General features: G+C 38.1%; 1 protein-coding gene across 2 annotated transcripts in view; it reads right to left on the bottom strand.

The window, feature by feature from the left end:
• Positions 1–17,788, bottom strand: part of CACNA2D1 (calcium voltage-gated channel auxiliary subunit alpha2delta 1) — a 368,301-nt gene extending 350,513 nt beyond the window's left edge. The window contains exon 1 of one of the 2 annotated variants that reach the window (XM_039723786.1): positions 16,821–17,788. In XM_039723786.1, coding sequence (XP_039579720.1) covers positions 16,821–16,915 — 95 coding nt within the window. In that variant the 5' untranslated portion in view covers positions 16,916–17,788. The remainder of the gene's footprint in view (positions 1–16,820) is intronic. The other variant, XM_039723787.1, reaches the window with a different exon arrangement.
• Between the last annotated feature and the right edge of the window lie 3,842 nt (positions 17,789–21,630).

The following is a 21,630-nucleotide window of genomic DNA, read 5'->3' as shown; positions in this document are numbered from 1 at the left end:
AATGTAGTTGGAGATTGTTTATCCAAGAGGTGATTGTTTCATTGGTTTCATGTTTTGAAATTGTTTTGACTTATTGGCCAATCAAGGTCAACCTGTGTCAGGGCTCTGGAGAGAGTAATGAGTTATTATTATTATGTTTTTATCCTTCTGTAAGTATCCTTTCTGTATTCTTTAGTATAGTATAGTTTAGTATTCTTTTAATATAATTTCATAAAATAATAAATTAGCCTTCTGAGAACATGGAGTCATATGCATCATTCCTTCCTTCGTTGGGGCACCCCGCAAATACAATACATATGTGAATGTAACAGAAGAAAAATCAAGAAGGTTTTTTAAGTAACACTTTGCAACCAATTAATAAAATAATCATATTTCAAAGGCTTAGGATCCCTTTCTTTGTTTTAACAGAGTAACAGTACTGCATTTCAAATGGAAGAGCATCTTTCCAGCTGTAGCAGGAACTTGCCTTCAATACATTGATGCTACCTTCTTCCCACCTGAGATACACCACTCCTTTCAAATTTTTGATCTCTCAGTAAAAAGAAATATTTGGGTTTATACAGGTTAGGGATAAAGAAATTGCATTGCTGGGAAGTAGAGAAAAAACATGCTATTTTTACACGTATATCCCTTTCTGAATGCTACATGTCAATTCCTAAACAAAGAAATCAAACATTACTCCACCTTCCCTGACTCATAACAATCCAGGTAACCTTTTAAAAATATCTGATTCAGCCTGCATTCATTTTTGGAAAAAGGAAGCCAAATGGCCTTTAAGCATTCCCCAGTGTTCAATAGACTATATCTATTGCTGGCCAAGCTTAATTTGTGCTTCAGTAACTATTATTTTCTCGGAAAATAAATGGAAAAGCTTTTTTGTCCCATCAATAGTAGATCAAATCCACATTTATTTGTTAAAAATTAATGATGTGGGTGCATGAGAGTGAGAAAATGCTCAGTCCTCATGAAAAATGTTAAATACTTCTAAATGTGGATGTTTCAGTTTTGACACAGGACATAGAAAGCAATTGCAGAAATACCTCCGAATCCTCTCATAACTAACCCTAATTATTTGCCTACTAGTAGTGGTTTTAACCACTATTCAGTAGTTACACTTATCTGCTAAGTGTACTTAACTAAGTTTTATGTAGGTAATAACTTCAATTACACAGAGGCAAGAGGCAAATGACTATAAAAACACATGGAAGATAATGAACTTGCATTCAGCTCAATAAAGAGCTAAAGGCTCGCAGAGGAAATCTGTGTATGATCCACACACACCTACAGTAGTTCTGTGTACCTTAATGTCACAGGAATAATTTCAACATGTGTAGGGTAAAATTTATGGTTTTGTTGGTATCAACATCAATTTTACTATCTATATCCATGCATTTTCCCCAAAGTTTAAAAGACAGAGGATTAAATTATTCAATACTTGGGGTAAAACAGAACTCAGAGCAAGGGCATGGTGCCTGGCATGGTGCAGAGTGGCAATGACGTGTGGGTCAGACCAATTAGCAGAGGCGTTGATAACCATACATCTAAGGTCACACAGTCACTAGCTGCTTATAAAAAGACTTTATAAATGTAGGTTTGAAGTACATTTTATACTTTTTAAAAACTTTGTGCTTTTTGCTTTTTTCCTTGGAGGTCATTCAGATTAATATTTAATCTTTTGTAATTCCGCAGTTAAGAATATTCTACTAGTTATCCTATACTTCATAATGGGTAAGTATGATACTGCTGCATAGTCTCAATACCACTGCCAGCACAAAGAAATACAGCAAAACAGGTATCAACAATTACAACATATCACAGGCTACTCCCACCCAAAGCAATGGATCTCAGTGTATTCATACACATGCTGTGAGCCTGAACAGCTATCAAAGTTTCATTGTAACTGAGATACAGGAATTTAAGTCTCTTCCACTGATCACAGTCTGAAGACAAAATGGGTCCATACTAGATGTACTGTAAAAAATAATGTAGCTCCTTTAAAAATTTAGCTGTGCCCAGTCCTACAAATATTTTTTTCCTATCTGTTTCACAGCCTGACTGTTCAGAAATATTCACATGTAAAAACAACTGCAACATAACAATGCTACAAGAGCGATCTATGAAGTTTTATGAAGTCCTAAAGGGTGACAATGTACATTCATAAAGCACCAAAAGCATTGTAGTAAATACTGGGCAAACTACTGCTCTGTCCTACCTATCACTAATGGAGTCATCTATGACAGACATTACGCCATTCTCCTGGGTACCAAGCCATGTCTCTCCTATATTAATAACTGCAATGAACACAGAGGAGAAAAAAAAAAACTATAGAAGGATTTGGCTGTCTTGCATAATGTTAGAGGTGCACACACATTAGCACACACAACATTACTCCTGCCACTGCTTATTCCCCTACAGGTATTATTAGGGAAAACCCTCAGGAGACATAAAATATATTTCTTTATCATTACTAGGGATGCTGTTTCCCTGAAAAACCTTCTGCCTAAGGATCTCTGCCACATTCTCATAAGTTTCTCTCACCCAGAATCTGAAGTGATACAGGGGCTGATTGTTTTGTTTGGAGGTTTCAAGCATTGTGTTAATAAGAACAGAGACACATGTGCATGGTGTGTGCAATGCTGCTGTTTGAGATGTGTACTCAAACACCTACCCTGACACACTTCAGTCACTTGATTCATGTCAAACTGAATCACACACAACAGATTCAGCCATATTGGAAAACAGATCCAGAAATGCACCAAAGATATAAAAAATTATGCAACAGATTATATTCTGTACATAATTTCTATGAATTTCTGATATTTTTTATCACTACTTGGAAAACACGGGATCCAGACCATTTCCATGGAGCTTTAGCATTATTTTGTTCCATAGCATGAGAATGCAAAAGGTCAAGTTTAATATCATTAAAAGGTATTACCTAAGACAAAAGTGAAAGCGAGTCAACATCACCGTGCTTCTCTGGAGTAGATTGGCAACAAAGATAACATCTATAGAAGCCTTTAAAATAATCCACCAATCTACTAAAAGAAGAATTCAGAAATAATATTGAAAAAAAAAAAGATAGAATGATAGAATAATAGAATAGTCAGGGTCAGAAGAACTTTTAAGGTCATCTAATTCACCTCCCTGGAACAGCAGGGACATCTTTAAGTAGATCAGGTTCCACAGAGCCCTGTCCAAACTGACCTGAAATGTTTCCAGGGAATATGTTTTATCAGCATCATTCAGTAACACTTTCTTCAGATTAAGTAGCTAATTCAGTACTTGATCAAAAAATCTGAAAGACTACAGTAGAAATATTTTATTTCATCTCATATTATGACATCACTCCATACTTACACCTTTTAAATGAACTTTAAAATGAAAAGGTTTTTAGTTTCTTCCTTTTTAAAAATACACATCAGTTGAAAATAAAATTTTGGGAAATGGAAAAAGTACTGTCCAGCTCCTATATAATACAGAAGAGAGCTTTTGCTCTTTCAGATTTCTCTTCAGTACAAATTTAGAAGCTTAACATTTCAGAAGCACCAAGACACCTTTTAGAGAATGGATCCACAAGATACTTAGTTGTAATGTCAAGGCATTTTGTATATTTAATCTGAATTTTCCTTACCTTAACTTGGAGGCTAAAGTCTATGAAGAAGCTGATAGCCTGAATATACCTTCACAATTTTAATAGCAATAAGAATTCAACCCTTTATTCTGCTTTGATATGTAATAGCAAAAAAATGCAACAGCACTTAGACAGCATATTACAAACAATTGTACAAGCAATTCTCCATGCCCCTTTGAAGAATTCACCGATGAAGGAGAAAACTGGGTAAGAATAAAAAAGAAACAGACCACAAAGCTGTCGTATTATTGTAAATAAATGGTTTCGAAGCTTTAATCCAGTCCAATTTACAACTTTGAAACTGTGTAAATTCAAATCAAATATAGATTTGAGACACATAGAACTGAGCTTTTCTTCTAAAAAGAAAGGGTGAGCAGCAATGATAAGTATTGCATTTGTACCAAGGCAGACAATTAGTGGTGAATTACTTGAGCTGAGAGAAAAATCATGTGGTCTTTAGATTGCTGGCTTTAAAGCTCCTGAGATTTTTTTTCTTTACTGTATCATTTTAATATCATTTCAGACTCTCAGAGAGCTACCCAAACAATGTAAAATAATGATACTTCACCGCAAATAGCCCTTATTTTTATATTGATTTTGTTTAGACATTGAGTGCTAAAAAGATTGTGTAATTGCTACGCTCTGAAAACAGACAGCATTATCAGCCAAGAAAACCTTCATTAGTTCATTATCCAATTTTCCCAGGTGAAAGAAATGTTGCATGGAGAGTGTGTGTCTGTGTCAAATCACATAGTAACAAACCACAAACTGAATCTATCTAAATTACTGTTGAATTAGAAACTCGATTTCACAGCAACAAACAAAACTGTGTACCTCATGCAGCCTGGATTTGCCTAGCAAATATTTGTTTAAGAACTTTGGAGTACAACACATTTAAAATACTGCAAGTTTTGTGGGTTTTTTTCCTGGGTTTTTATCTTTGGTTTTTTGGGGGGGGAATCTATTAAAAAAATTTTTTTTAATCTATTACTTTGCTGACACTGTAGGAAGGTTTCATTGTAAGTAAGGAAGAATTACTTTACTTTAAGCAGTCTTTCCTGGTATCTTGCTGATACTTCCTGTTTGCTAATTTGCAGGAAAAATTCCAGCTAGAAAGTAATTCCTGCCCTAATTCTGTACCAATTACTGAAGTCACACATCATAAAAAACATGGCAGCAACCAGCACCCTCTCCTTCAGCAGTGAAACAATGTCCTAGTGACACAAAAAAATCCAAACATCTTAAAATATCTCTTTGAATAGGGTATCTCTATCATAGCCTATAGGTTCAGTGCATAGCTTTGGTTAATAGTTTACTTTCAGTTCCCAAAGGCAGATGCTCCTACATTCTCTCCATGTAGTGGCAACTAGTACTAGTTTTACATTACAAAAGACAAGGTATGTCCTTTGCAGCTTTACCAAAGTTATCTACAAAATCCACCAGTCTTACAGTGGGCTTGGATGTTGAATAATTTTCTCAATTAAAAGTGTTTCCAGAAGAGAAAAAATACAGTTGGTTTTGTAACTGAAGACAGGATCACAATGAAGATATTATAAGGAAAACAATTTAAGGCTTAAGGCAGTTTCTTGTCTTGCTTTTGCTAGTTTTCAAGGGTTTAAGCTTTATAGCTAAATATCTTACTTTAAACTTTTTTTAAAAAGTTTTTCTAAAGGATTTTTTTAAATATTAGTCCTCATTTTATTCTATAAGCACATTATTCCCACAGAGAGTAATGGGACAATTGTTGAGTAAAACACTAGTCACTAAAAAGAAATAGAGCCCCAGTTAATGAGATGTGTGGAACAAAATATTCAATCATCAATGTTTAACCTGTATTTGCAATGTTGAAAGCATCACTAATGAATACATAAAGTGTTTGTGGAACCATGGATACCTGCAGGAGAATAACTGAGCATGTTTATCCAAGACTACCTTGCAGGCCATAAAAGTACTTTATCCAAGACTACCTTGCAGGCCATTCTATCAATAAATGGATTTATGAAAGGGTAAAAACGCTATCAGCAAAATACCTGCAAGCAAATTATTGTTCCATCTACTACGATACTCTTTCTGGTCATTTGTTAACCAAAACTCTCACCAGCCATGCACGGAAGTGATGGGTGCTTTTAATCCTAATTTTGAGAGAGTGTATCTATACAAGGAGCATATACAGAAGTTAAGACACTGGCCAAGTGCTTCTAATAGCAAAGCAGCTACCATAGCAGAATTTCACCTCATGTCCCCATAAAGCATCAGTATCATCTTTCAGAGTAAATCCAGTTTCACTGGAAACAAATATAAAGTTTGTCTGCACATTTTTTGCTGTTTTTAATTCCAATTACCCAAAAAACTCAAGACTTCATACCCAAAGATGAATGAATTACTCGGTTGTGCATAATGAGGGGTTAAACTAAATTACTACTGTCATTCCTACCATTCCAAATTAAGCTCTAGAACTAATTGCTTAAGAAGAAAAAGGAAACAAAACCAATAACAAAACTACAAAAAAGCACATCTGTGACAGCCACTTAGAGCAAACCTGTACATTACTAAGTGTTGCAGTACTTTGAAAAGGAAAGTATTTCTTCCTTACAATTCCACATTTTTATTCAATAAAATCATGTTTCTTCCTAATCTAGGGTAACATTTTTCAGTGCCTTCCAGCACATTAAGAACTTCTTTTTCACATGGACACTTGCTCACTGGGGCACAGAAAATGAAGGGGTGTCAGAGCTTATCATTTAAAAGGAAGACAAATGACCACATCTGATATCACACATGGTTTCCCTGGGATATCTTACTATTCCCCTCTGCAAAGCCTAATAAAACCATGTATCACATTTTATTTTATGCAATTTTCACAATCAGACCTTGACAGTGATGACTCATTCTGTTGCAATGAAACCTGCATGTGTTTAATCAGAAATTATTTTATGTGGATTCATCCTTGCACTGAGGATTTAAATGATACAGGACTGATACTCATTATGCTGAAATTACACTGGTGGAAAGAAGGATGAAATTGAGTACCCAACCATTTCCAAAGGCATTTAGAGTATATCCTAGACATATTCTTAGTCATGCACAGATCCCTCATGTATTTCTAATCAGTCAAAAGAGACCAGATTCTGCCTTCAATTACCACAAACCTGTTCCCCATGTTTATATTACAGCGAAATCTCCTTAATGTATGTTCCTGCACATATGAGCGATTCTCTCCCAGCTTATATGCCTAGCACATAATCTAAAATATGTTAACAACAGATAAAAAAATCTAATCAAGAAGATGCTAAGGCAACAAAAGTGGCTTGGTAAATAACAAAAAAATGTTAAGAACTACACTTCTGTTGCTACTGGCTAGAGCAAACAAAAGCAATTGCATTGAAAACTATGTTACTCCTGCTTGAAATCTTAAGAGTCTTGGTGATTGTCAGGTAATTAGTGATTATTGATGACCATCTTACTGCTACTAGTCTGTAAATTAGGGAAAAAATGTGTACTTTTCTTACCATCTTTCTTATAGAAACAGGGCATCTTGCTTTATTAAACACATTGATTCAAGCAAGATGACAATTTGGGTGTCATTTCCATTTTAGAAATGGAATAAAACCAGCAGTAGTCTGTGCTGCGAAAGAAGCAACAGATCACCTTAACGAGCTCGTGTCATAAGCCCTTGTTGTATTCTATCTAACTATTGGTTTTTTTGCCACTACGAAATATCTACAGCACAAATTTCAGAAGATCCCGGGATCCACAGCTTCCAGCGCTCTCCAGAGTGGGAAAGGAATTGGCAGGAGTGGCAATGAGCGCAACGAGCATGAGTCACATGCTGGCTTCTCTTCACCATACTGTCTGCAGATTTTTGCTGACTCCTCTTAGTTTCTAAAAATGCTGTTAAGCTTATGTTTTGCAATCTGTGTACATCCAAGAAGCACAAATCGTGGGGATTAACTTCTCCCAGATCTCCAGATCACAAGTTACCAACAGAAGCAGATATGATGGTAAGTTTTCTACAAAGATTCTGTTAAAAAAAATCACTTTGAGAACCAGGTAAACCAGAGGTATCATCCATCAGGAAAGGATTGGCCATGCAAGTTTCTGAGGTAAAGTGGGAATATAGCAAACACACATCTTAATAAATTAGGCTTAACAGCTTAACAACACTTTTCAACTACAGAAGGCTTTAGAAGCATTAGCTAACAAATTAATCTTGACAATAAACCCTTGCCTGACTAAATGGTAAGATACTGAAGTTTCCTACTTTACTGAGAGAAATTAATATCGAAATCTAAGGTACAAAATTGGAGAAATAAGGCAAGACAGATAAAGTGAAGCTGAGGCTGATAATACTAAAAAAAATAAATACATTTAATGATAAAAACCTCAGCCATGGTACACAGAATACATTAAATAAATTAATGTATACTGCTCTTTTTTGTCTTTTTTTCCAAAACCGGTGCCACTGAATTAATCTTTAAGAAAGCATCAGATCAAGAAATACTTCCTTTATTAAGAAACACACACAGCTAACCAACCTACACACACCCAGCTAATCAATCTAACATGGGATTCTTTCAACAGAAGATGAGGGTGCAAGAAGGTTCATTGCTCACTCAGTTTCCATCCTTACATGGATCATTCTTCACTTTGACCCATCTTTGAAAAAAAGTCTAAACAACTCATTACACCCATAGGTAAAAATATTAACATTACAAGCGAGGATAACAAAAAAAATGGATTTTTTGTAGTTTCTGCAGAAACTACTCACAAATGAATAGTATATTATGTATTATATTTTATTCTGCTTAAATCAACTGCAAGAAAACTGCCATATACTGCAAAAAAAGAAAAAAATAAAAATTCTGCCTTAACATCTGCATGAAAAACCACCACGTTTCTGGATTAAACTCACAAAATGGAGTTTTAAGGGCAGAGCATTCCCCAAGCAAAGAGCATTACTTCCCAGTATAAGGCTGTATTTAGGATCCACAAGACTTCTACCAAATAGACTACCCCAATCCACACTGGGAAAAATTATTACTGTGATGCTTCATTTAGCCATTTACAAAATAAAGCATTTTCCTCAACACTAGTCCACATCAGAATACCATGAATTAAAAGTTGCCTTTTAGTGGACTGCTGTACTTATCCCTCAACATTTGACTGGTCTCAAGAGACATTGTATTTACAAGTTCAGGAGTGACCTGTAAGACGCAGGGAAGGAATAATAAGAACCCTAATTTTGTAATTCATACTTCCTGTCATCTCTTTTTCATTACTTTTCTCTTTCCTGCAGCATTGATAACACAATTTATCCATTTCGGACTGCAAAATGTTTCACTTCAATAATCTTTGACAGAACAGCTCCCATGACTCACTTCCCTCCTATGAAAAAGGTTGGAATTTCTAATCAAGAGTCAACATATACCTGGTGTGGCCAATTTCTGCTCATTTCAAGAATGAAGAAAACTTGCCTTTTACTGGCTTGTTTAAGACTACCTTAGTGTATAAAGAAAAATGCAGCACAATATTAATAGTGACAATTTAGAACAGTGGCATGACTTAATTTAGGTTTTAATATTGCCACCACCCTTAGCCACAGATCTTTTGTAACCTTATTTTTATGCCTACCTGGAAGAATATTTAGTCCATGCTATCAAAATATAATAAAAATCTGAGTAAAAATAAGGGTGGGAGAGACATCACTGGGGAACATTTTAAGCTTTGAGACCAATCTAGTGGGAAACTGCAGGAAAATACGAACATTTCAGTTCAAATATTGTTTGTATGAATCAAGTCTAGCTTTTCTCTTTTAAATAATTCACATATAATTTATCATCTGATTGCTGCAAAAACTAGACTGTGGACTCAGCAACTCCTTTGTGTTCTTACTTACTTCTCAAATCAGGGCAAAAATGAATCAGATTTTATTATAATGAATACATTTGAGAGACTTTGCTCACAGATTTCAACTGAAGCATTTTATGCAGAGAAAAATCTAATGTAGTATGTACCTCCATGTTATACCTAATAAAGGCTGTGCAAAAATTATTCTTAGTTCATATAATAAATAGGACACATTTTAAAAAAAATTCTTCTTTCTGCATTTCTGAATGAACATTCATGGTCCTGGAGAAACAAAGGAAATTTCAAAGAAGAAAAATTCTTAAATCACTATGTAGAATATCTGTTACAAAATCAGACTACAGTTCTTACGCTACCCAGTTCTCAGCGAGAGGCAGTGAGAATGTAATTTAAAGAGGGTGAAAATCCAATAAATCACTTTTTATAATAATCAGCAATACTACAACTTCACATTCTGTGGTTATTTCAGGCCTGCCTCAGATTAAAAAAAATGTCTGATTTTGAATTACTGTAATTAACTGCAAAAGCTTGCTGATTTGTTGATGCAAAATAATGTCAATCATTTTCATAAACTTGTTAGAAACTTTGTAAATAAATAGGCAAAAATGATAAAAGGAACAGAAATTCTCTCCTTGTCATCAGTTTGCTGTTGGCATGCAGAGAAAGGTGCTGTAAGGACAGAAATAAGCAAAAACCATGGTCCTCTCTCTGCCATCATTAGTGTAACATTCTCAAACAGTGAGCCATATCTTGTCACAGGGTGGCTGTAAAAGAGAGTCTGATTTACATTTCACCCTGAAAACTTACTAAGTCTGGAAGGAAGGAGGAAAGGAAAGAAGGTGTGAAACCCTGAGTTTGCTTAGAAGCAGAGTAGGTCAACAAATAGTTTGGAAAGCAGTGAAGAAGGAAAAGAAAAATCCCTCCTGAGCTGAATAGCTGCAGGCACATGCCATTAATTTTAGCTATTAAAAAGTGCTGAAGTACATTTTGAAAATCTTCACTCTTGCACAGACTTCTCTGAGAGTATCAATGGAACTTCTTCATTCCAGGGTAGAAGCAGCACAGTCTGGCCCTAAATTAAGAATATACAACCCATGAACATTACTGAAGTAGAAGTGTAGTTGACAGTATTTTCACTACCAGTGTTATGTATCACAGCACTACTGTGTGCATTACAAGGTACTGTGTAACATAAAAATCATATTCTGCAAACAACCTTCAATCCAGTTCAGCTTACTAGTGGAAATCAGGAGGGAAAGAAGAATCACAACTCCCCCTAAAAACAATGACCAATTTGCTGCAGTAGGCAGTGGCACAACTGATGCAAAACTCAGCTTTGGTCTGATCCTACAGAACAGAGAATTGCCTTATGCATGTTTGAGGAAACTTGAGTGGGATCAGGCTCTTTAACAGATTCTGCAAGAGAGGTAAATCAGAACTGTAATCTCAAATGCAAATCATTTAAGTATTCATTGATACCTGTCTTGCAGCAGCTGTAGGGGAATGAAAAAGCTGATGCAGGAATGGGCCAAGAGCAATCTAAGACAGAACACACAGGCACAGCCCAGGGCTGGGGACACAAATGCAGTCACTGCTTTGTGCTTATTTTCTGTGCATTTTCAAGGTGCTAGCTCTGTTGGGTTTTTTTGTTTTGGTTTAGATTTTTCTTTTTTCAACCAGGACACTAAGGACACTGAGCTGTCATTCTTTCTATCAAGAAGTCTGATTCAGCATCTGTAAAAGATGCAAATTAATAATGGTGTCTGTCTTTACCAACTTGTAGCTATGGTCCACTAATTTTATTCCAGGGTTGTTTTCTGGTCTTTTTTTTTTTTCTTCTATTAGAGGAAATTTGTTAATAAGGCACTAGAAAACAAAATTTTCTACCATCAAAAATATCACCTTTTGACACAAAGGTCTCTATGAGCACTCTAAACACAACATGCAGCTTGAGCATAGGGGATCACAAGCCCGGGTACTGCTTCAAAGAAGCACAGAACAGTCTGGGGCTCAAGCTTCTACTATGGTCAGCAACACAGAGAATGAGTCATTTTTCTCTACTAAAATGCTTCTAAACTGCAATCCCTATCTCACAGAAGTTTAAGTCAAATATTGGTCTAGAAGAGGACACTACCTTGGATACGGGATTCTCGCAGAAGGCAAGAAAGGATCAAGACACAACTATGTCAGTTGCCAGTGGGCAGCCAGTCTGGGTTGTTTCTTTGTTACAAAACATTAAAGCAGTAAGAATTTGACCATGCTTCCATCAATTTAAAGTGTTCTGCTAGATAAATATTTTTAAGATCTGTACAACAGGCCTTCTATTTAACAATGAATACATTTCAGGCTAATGTGCTGCCAAGCTCCATCTCTCTTTCTAGCAGCTGAATTCTTGGATAAAATCATTTTGCAGGGTATGAGCAATGCAGTGCTGAAAATAGCATCACTGCAAAATGAAAGATGGCAAGAACCTCTATAATGCTGATTTATTTCAATGAAATTTCATCTTTTATGATTAGTATCTATTTTGATGTTTTCAGCTGAATTTTCATACTTAATAAAATGTAAATCTATAGAATTTGTTCATTCTGAGGCTCCAGCATAAATACCTAAGAGGGAAACAAATAAAGAAATTGCCCATTCACAATTTACATCATAAAATATGTAAAACATAAAAATCCTTTGTGGATCCAAATGATTTGCATTTATCATCACCATATTTACAAGGACATTAAAAAATGAAAAAAAAAAAAACAAACCCACAATAAAAACCACCACCTCACAATCAAAAAAATCCCACTAAAACACCAAAATAAACACCACCAATCAACAAGCTGTTTCACACTTACTCTAAGTAAGTTTCTACTAGAAGAATGGATTGGAACAACCCTCTTTAAAATATCAGTGGGTTTAAGCATCTTGCATAATGCTCAGCCTTTAGACATGTGCTGAGAAAACACTAAGAGGTGATATTGCACTTCCCTGATTCTAAGTAGATTACATCTTTTGGCTCTCTTTCCAATTCACTGATATGAAGGTATACTCCAGTACTTTATTTTTTTCCTCTTAGTGAATATTTTAAGTAGGTTGAGAAAAAAACAAATTTCAAGTGAGAAAGAGCCTGATATTTTATAATCCATTAATACAGCAGTCTTTTCTAATTAACATCAGCAGCTAAACAGGCATTCTTCTATCACAGACTATAAGCCATAAATGGGATTTTATGCATATGAGAGGTCTCAAAATCCCTAAGTCTGACAGTAGAAACAGGTGAAAAGAAAACAACATAAATATCATTTATGTACCTTTGGTCACTGGTGCCACACAGAAAGTGATGCTGAGACCAAGTCCAGCCACACTCTCAGCAGGACCTACACTTGCTAGGTCCATGTGAGGAAGCCAAAAATATGAATGTCCCAGTTGTGCAAGCCCCAATTCATATGACTCATATAGACTTCCCTGAGTTGTCCTAATGACACCAAAACAGTAAAGATGATTCATGCAAGTAAAAAATGGGAATACACAACTTCTTTTCTAAAAATGTCCTGTCTGCATACATATAGATATATGTTCATATGTATACTATTTTCATCTTTATATTATCTTTATCCACCAATGTTTTACACCAATTTATGTAAGTGACAGATCTGTCCTGAATTTAATAATTTATGTAATACATACATACAGAACAAATGACTGAGGAGGAAAAAGTATTAAAAGATAAAGTAAAGAGAGAAAAGGAATAGCAGAGGAAAATTAGAGGGGAGATAAAAAGAAACTACATGAATATATATCCACAGTGATGCAGTAATTACAGAAACAGTCCCATTGATTTTGAAAGGCTTCATTTGTAGCTTTATAAAAATTAAAATATGATTAGTTTGGTTTTTTTTTTCTTTTTTAATCAGTACAAACAGGTTTATTATCAGAAAGGAGAATGTGTATCTTTATGTAGTACATTACTCACTATCAGTAACAATATCAACACATGCTGTGCCAAAAGGATACTCAGGAATTACAAGATACGCTTAAGACTATCTGTCTTGATGCAGTATAGATAAAAGACGAGAAATAAACTGAGCCCTCTACTATCATTATCAGGCAACATACAAACCTTGTATATTTAACAGTATGTTTTTTCTGAAGTCTGCACAGATAATAAATATATAAATATATGTGGCTACAAAAAAGAAGTGCTTTGCATACTGTTATAGCAGTAGTGGTTATAGTACCAGGAGTACTAGATACAATATTCTCATCTAAGTGCAAAATATCTGCTGTGTTGCAGGTGTAATTAAAGGACTTGGAGTTGCTGTGTTGAAAGTATGACCATGGCATCTTGCACCAACAAACAGATCCCAAACACATGACACAATTAATATGATACATTTAAATGGAATGCAATATGCATCAATCAGCAGCTAAGCCTTATGGCTCAGATCAAGACACAATTAATACTGTACTTCAATTGTTTATTAAAGAACAGTCTTCAATATTTGCAGTGAAATATTTCAACACTGGAAGCAAGGAACGCAATACCACCTGCTCAGATTTTCAATTAAAAATTAATGCTACCATTTCATACAACACAAACCTGCACATGAAATTCTCTATATTTTGCTTTTTAAACATATCAGGGCCTTTTTATCTTATCTGAGAATTAAAATTAATAAAATTACTGAGATTCTATCACACAGGAATTTCATAAACCTTCGGCATTTCTTGCTAAGAATACTACATTCTTCTATATTATTATATTGGTGATAGTGACTTCTGAATGTTTTAGTAAAAGCACATATTAAAATATTTATTAATGCAGAAGAAACAGATGACTGAATGAAAAGTGATTGTACAATAATGTGTTGTTGAAGAAACCATACACTCTACAGCCCTGAATATGCACATTTTTCACACAACAGCTAGGAAATCCTGCTTCCTCAGATGAACTTTTCCACTAAGAGAAAAAACAGACTGAAAATAATGGGGAGAAAGCAGGTAGCTAAGAACATAATATCAGCTAACCTCCAGTTCTTCAATTATTCACATCCTTTCTTTCCTTTATTCTCCTCTCCCAAGTTTTTTTTATTCCTATTTTTAATATTCTTAATATATAATATATTTTACATTAAGAGCATTTGCGTCACTTCTCTTTGTTCTTCCCCATTTGTAATTTTTAGTAAGAAGTGAAACACTGCTGTCAAGTCTTAAAAAAGAAGAGAAAAATTGTTTTCTCCTTCACCTGTTACATCATTACTTTTTGCTAAGCAGCTCTCCCTGCATCAACCTGTTGTGTGCTGCCTTCTAAACAAACCAAGCCTTGCTTGCACTTTGATGCCTTTTCAAAGGGGAAACAGTACTGTGAAGGATGCACAGTCTCTACAGATTGTTTCTGCAACATTTCAATGGAATAACAATGAGAAAAAAAAAAAAAGAGCAAACAAGTAGATTGTGCAGAACATGGAAATGTTGATGATTAACATATTCTGAATTACTTTATCATAGGTATAGCTATAATTATAGTTACATGTTTCACTGCTGTCAATTTCTATTACCATGACTGTCAATAAAGGTACATTCGGAAGGAAATTAGCAAAAATAGATGGGGAGACAAAACCAGTTTTAAAAGAATATCACATATTCTTATGTTAAAAAGCAATCTGGATCTCTATTTGAAAATATATATAATGTTTTTATATTATTTTTTTTAATTTCACTGGTTTCTATTTTTCTTTCTTTTTTAAACCCAAAAAAATCAACATAGAAGATAAATTGTAATTAGTTGTGTATGATAACCTGATCAGCTCAGTGAGAAACTGTAAATATCAGAGCTCAAAAAAACAGAAATATGGGCAAACACAAGAAAACAATGAATTTAAAAGTCCTGGGTTTGTATTTTGCTACACTTGCTTCTACCTGGCACATCTTTATACACTGCAACACGAGAATGTTTTAGAAGACAATTTTCCCTACAATGGAAGACCGTATTTATTCAACTTAGAAGATACTAAGTGTATCTTAGCATCTTATCTTTGTATTCCTTCCATTTAACAGTGAGAGCATCCCTTTGAGTCTTTCATAATGGAACCGATACTCAGAACTGAATCCAATTATAACAACCTACCAGCAGTACTAATTGGTGAAAATGCATTGCTGGTAATTACTGCAACGCATCCTTTACCCAGGATGAACGACACCAATAAATTCTACCCAGTGTTAAACAATAAGGAAAGACTACCATTAGCACTGTTTTTCTTATGTAAAATGCTTTAAAGTGAGTCATCCACTTAAAAGTTACCTACTGGTAGCTTTAACCCAGATTCGGGAACTAAGGTAAGTGCTTCAAAAAATCAACCAAACAAAAAGAATATAAAAATAATGAGGTGAGAGAGAAGAAAAAGAAAGAAAACACGATCACATAGTGCTTTGTCGTGGATTTTTTTTTCCTATCTGTAGGCGAATCTTCAATATGTACTGGCTTCCTTTTGCCCTTCTTTTACTGCATCATTATTATTTGATCTTTGCACTGCTCTGGGCAACACTTTCATGCTAATAATTCTGCAGCGCTTTAAAGATTCCCATCTCAGGGCCAGGCAAGGCACCGAGCTGCGCGCACCGCGAGCATCCTTCAGCTCTCGCGAAGATATTTCTGAGAAGTAACGATCTGCAAGGCCGAGGCTGGAGAAGGCACTTCTCCAGCTGTGTGGCTTCACGCGTGAGAAAGCCCCTCCGGCGGGACCCACCGCAGCCCCGAGCCCCCGCGGGTGCGCTGGAGCCCGGCCAGGCAGGAGGGAGCCGGAGCTCGGGCTCGGAGCTCCCAGCCATGCCCGCCTGCCCCGCTTCCCATGCCGGCCGCGGAAAGGCAACGAAATCCGCCTTCCCTGTGGATTTTCATCAAATTGCCAAAGTTTTCAGGTTTTTTTATAGACAGTGTTGAAACTCCATCCAGGCTGGAATAACCTCTGTGGGAGGAAGGGGCGGACTCTGTGTAACTCGAAACTTTCTTCTCGACAGGGATGACCTGACGGGGTATATCTGGGAGCCGCTCCGGAGCGGGATTCCTAGGCGAAGCCTTTACCTCAAAAGTCCCGCCGCCGGCCGTCACCGGAGCTTCCCCCTCCCGGCGACCGCCCCGGCGGGACCTTCAGCTACCCCGACTCTTCTAAGCAAAAGCTCCGGAAAACCTACAATTTTTTTCCCGATCTTCACTTTCCGCCCGCTCTAACTTGATTTCCCTTTGTATTGTCGCTGTCCCTGGCGCCGAGCAGCGCCCCCGCTCCGGCCGTGCTCCCGCCCCGGACCCCCGGACCCCGCTGGGACTTACGTGGTGGCCGAGGGGAAGGGTCCCTCCGAGGAGTGGTTCATCACCACGGAGTGGAAAAGTGTCAGGCTAAAGAGCAGCAGCCAGCCAGCAGCCATCTTCCTGATCGAAGATCGATCCCCCTTCCCCAAGTCGGCGAGACGGCAATAATAATAAATTCAATTATCGTGTGTGGCGGTGCGGGGGGGGGCCGTGGTTCTTTAAAGCCTCCTCCGCTCCCCCCACCCGCCCCCTCGCAGGAGGCGCAGCCCAGAGATGCGCGGAAAAGCGGGAGCGCGGCCGAGGGTGGGGAGGAGGAGGAGGAGAAAAAACGATGGAGATCTGTGGGTGGAGTGGGAGAAGAGGCGAAACAGAGAAAAGAGAGCGAGCGAGAGATACTCCACTCTCTGCTACTCCAGCAGCAGCTCCAGCTTCATCCGATCCGCCGCCATCGGCGCTACTTTTGTAACAGATCCCACTCTGCGTGTGTGTGCGCGCGTCCTTCCCTGATTTATTCCACTGATTGCAGAGCAGAAAGACGAGGAGAGAGGCAGGCGGGGTGGCGGCTCCTGGAAGAAGAGGAGGGAAGCAGGCGGCAGAGTTGGAGACGGGCGGATCGCTGCCGGCTCCTGCCTTCCCTGCCGGCAGCGGGGAAAGTCGGGGCGAGCCGCGGGGGCGGGCGCCGGGCCCTGCGGCGGCCGCGCTCCATACAAGGCGCCCAGGAACTCCCGGCCGGGCCGCCCCGGGGCCGCGCTGCCGCCGCCCCGCCCCGCGCAGCCCGCACGCTATTTTTAAAACCGCTTCGTGCCTTATTTTAATTCCAGCCCCCTCCTCCCTTCTCGGCAGCGGCAGCAGCCGCACGCGGCCCGTGTGCCACCAGCCCGGGCTGCGGTTTAAATAGGTATTTCATGGATGTAGCTGTAAATGCCGCTCTCCCCGCGGCCGGCTGGAGCAGCGCCGCTCAGCCCCGCCGAGCCCGCCCGGCCGCCGCCCCCGCCCTCCGCGGCGTCCCGGGCCCGCAGCGCCTCCGGGAGCCGCCCCCGGCACGGCCGGGAGCCCTCGGGCTTCACCCCCGCCCCGCCGCATCGCTAACCCAGTTACTCATTTCAGGTCTCCCTGGAAATTCAGAGGACGCATTCCCTCTCGCCTGCTTTCGTTTGTTCACGCACACCAGTCTCTGTGGCAACTATACGCTCTCGGTATAAATGTGGAAAGTAATCCAGGGAAATATTTATTGGTTTATTTCTTAACGCAGTTAAAAGTTCAGTGACAAATTTGATTTTCTTTTTGATCTGTGGGTTTGGTTTGTTTGTTTTTTTCTTTTTATGTGCTTACATATTTATATTTTAATATATTTACTTAGTTCAACAGGTGAAAATGAAAGAGCACACCCAGTATTCATTTTGCTTTCACATCCTTTGTATTTAAGGATCACATCTTGAGCGTATTAACTCACAACAATTTCTATAAAACAGGAAAGTGCTCATCTTTATTTTAAAGGCGGCGAAGGGATCAAAACTGAGATGCACAAATGAAGAATTGAGTGCTCACATTGCCTGGGCTCAAAGCCAGCACGATATTTCAGTTGCAATCTGTAAAGCATGCAGTCACTCATCCACATTGTTTCTGGATTGGAGCTGGCACTTGGGAGCTCGTGGGAAGAACTCCCAGTTGTCTTCACCTATCCACCTACCTATAGGTACGTAGGATTCATCAGGGTTTGGAAGCAAGTTTGAAATAGCATTCTCTAAAATGATTCTGCAGCCTTTAGACTCAAACAGTCTGAAGAGTATCTATAGCTCAGCTTTTGTTGGTCTCCATAGTCCTGACAGTTTTGCCACATGAAGTGGCACCTCTTTGGGTACTTACCTGTAACTGCTCAGCTGAGTACCTCTGCTTCCCCACGGGGATGTCATGGGCACCAGCACAGTCATGGCCCTGTGGCACAAAAGTCCTGCTTCACATGAGATGTATTGTGAGGAGATCTGGGGTAAAAGATGGTAGGGAATGGATTTAAATCTTGGCAAAATGCACAGAGGAAAGAGGCTGGAGATGTGAACTAGTACAGGTTGCACAAGACCATGACAAATTTACTTAGATAAAGCTCCTCATGTTTGGGCTCTCACCCTAAGAGTAGCATTAAATATTGAACAAAAATACTCATTCTGCTCCTTAATAGGACTCTGGAGTTTGGCTCAAGTTCATGCCTAAACTCTGCTGAGTGACCAGGAACCAGATGTTCTTCTGTTACGAAACATCCCAAAACAGCTACAGTTTTGCAGTGGGCAGCACAGTAATGGATTAACACTGACAACCCCTACAGAATAAATGGGAATGCCCCACCTGGCTCCTTCCCTACCTGAAGGATCAAGCATATGCCCGTTTCTTCTCTTCTCAGCAGGAAAGTGTTCATGTTAAATTTCCAGCAGTGCTGTCCCCAAGGGCCTGTTGAGCAAGCTGTGGGCACTGAGCTGGGAAAGAGAACCCACTGGAGTGGGCAAACAGAAAAGTACTGACATGTTGGTGTGGGAAAGAGAGGGTGCAAGTAATTGTGCAAACACACAGAGGAAATGGTTTCAGTAGGTGAGAATAAGCAAGACCACACTTACTCACTAGTACCATTTCAATATAATATAAAGGAGACTAGAAAATAGGGAGTGAAAATGTAAAATAATAAATAGATAACTAAAGGGTTACACAGGAATGTTCCTTTCATAATTAGAACAATTTTCTGTAAGCCTCACTTCTGATGCTTATAGAGCTTCTTAGGGCAATGATTATAGCTGCAAATAGTTCCAGCAACAGTAACACATGGAATGGCAATGGAACTGTGCAATGCATGGGTTGCTTGACACCCCACCTAGTACTGTAAGGTCTGGATTGATCAGTACTAATACACTGAACAAGAGCTGAAAAGTGAAAAATATTCTAGAGGAAATACTGCTGTGAATTAGTAAAGAAGTATCCAAAGCTTACAATCTACTCTGCTATTTACAACTATATAAAAAGACCCTCTGCAAGTTAATCCTACTATGAGCAGTGTGAGTGCGTGTGGAGCTCCCTGAAACTCAGGGATGAAAGAGAGAAGTTGTGTATATGAGGCTCCAGCACAGAGGAGAAATACACAGGTTAGCTCCAAACAAGCTGGTGGAGGTGTGGAGGAGCAGGGCTGGAAAATGGAGCTTGACAAGGGCTGTGGCATTTTGGGAAGGTCTGTGATAGACAACTCAAGATCAACCTGCAAACTTTTCAGGATTTACAAGAAAACTTGAACTGGAGCCCAGTTTTGAGAAAAGGTGGAATCAAATAACAGTTTTCCTGTAAAATTAAGTAAGGCTGGAAGGCAGGTTTTGAAGTTTTGCCTTTTTTTGAATCTAAAACTCAGGAATCCAATGCCAGCCTGAATCATGGGTAAGAAAAGAAAGCAGGACTTATTCCATGAACAATTTGGTATTTACTAATCACCCAGTCTTTGTTTCACCTAGTTATTTATGGCCTAAAAATGCATTAATTTTTCAGGTATTTAATAAAGATGCAGAATTTTCAGAAATGCTGACCTCATCCTACAGCTGTGTATGGACATGAGTAATAGGCCTCAAATGAGTTCCCACTACTTTCAATAAGAAAGTGTGACTGACATAAAACATAAAATTAGCAGAGTTAAGTTTCTTGGTATGTCTTCACCCTCCCATAATGCAGAAAAATGAAGCACAAATGTAGTTCCATCATGAAGTTTTAAAAAGCCATTCAAGTCCCCTAAACAATCAATTTCTTTACATTTGCTAATTAAACTACTTTCTTATATAGTCGCTGTTTTACATACATGGCTTGTACTTCACAGTAACATTGCACTGCAGGAATTATTGTAATTTATCTGCACTGAGATTCCTAAATATCTATTAAAGCAGATAAATCTTTTTCTTTAAGCACTTGAATGACAAACAACGAAAGTAAATCTTTCTTCATTCTTACTTCACTTCATTCTAAATTTATTGCCTGTCATATCTGACCGAGACCTTTCTGTGAAGGAGCACAGAAGCAACAGGTCTTGATATAATGAGGCATCTTACAGAAAGTTTGCTGTGTAACTATTTGGTGCACTTAGCAGGGTTAGGTTTGTGGTTGGACTCTTACCTTAAAAGACCTTTTCCAACCTAAAATATTCTGTGATTCTATTCTATGATTCTACTGAAAGTACTGGAAATCTTTCAACTGACCATGGTAGTCCATATGTCAGAAAAAAAAATCCTATTGAAAAAATACAACATTTTATTTGCATCAAAGGCTTCTTCTCAGTTCATTTAATCCATAGCAAGTATTAATTAATGATAAAGTTTTTCCCTTTTATTTCAGTTTCTGGATATATTATTTATGTTTTCATGCCTTATTTACAGCATTGCAAATCAAGCATAAAAGACAAAGGAGCAGGGCCCTCTGTCTCTTAATTATTTAAAAAAAAATCCAAGTTTTTTATGTTAGCACCAGAATCAAAGTTCTATTAATCTGGTTTTATGCTTGTATATAAACTCATTTTTCAGTAATCAGCATTTTCAGAGAAGTTTTTGAAGCCAGTAACAGGTTAAGACCACACATGCTGTGATTGCAGCACTTGTGTGAATAGATGGGACACAGTTACCACGTGCCTTAAGTGTCTTTTGTGGGGGTGTTACAGGCAATAAATCTGTCCTGGCTTTATTCTTGCCAGCCCTGATCAGCATTTTGCTGAGCACATTCCACCTTTGTGCTTGGTATAACACATGCTCCACTAGATGGAACCCCCAGATATTACTGGGTTCAGCCAAAATATGCTCACTGAAATATGGCAAAAAAGTGT

Source organism: Passer montanus, unplaced genomic scaffold (assembly GCF_014805655.1).
Source record: "Passer montanus isolate IOZ18808 unplaced genomic scaffold, ASM1480565v1 scaffold50, whole genome shotgun sequence".
Lineage (NCBI taxonomy): Eukaryota > Metazoa > Chordata > Aves > Passeriformes > Passeridae > Passer > Passer montanus.
Note: the sequence above shows the minus strand (reverse complement) of the source record. Positions and strands in the feature narration are given on the sequence as shown.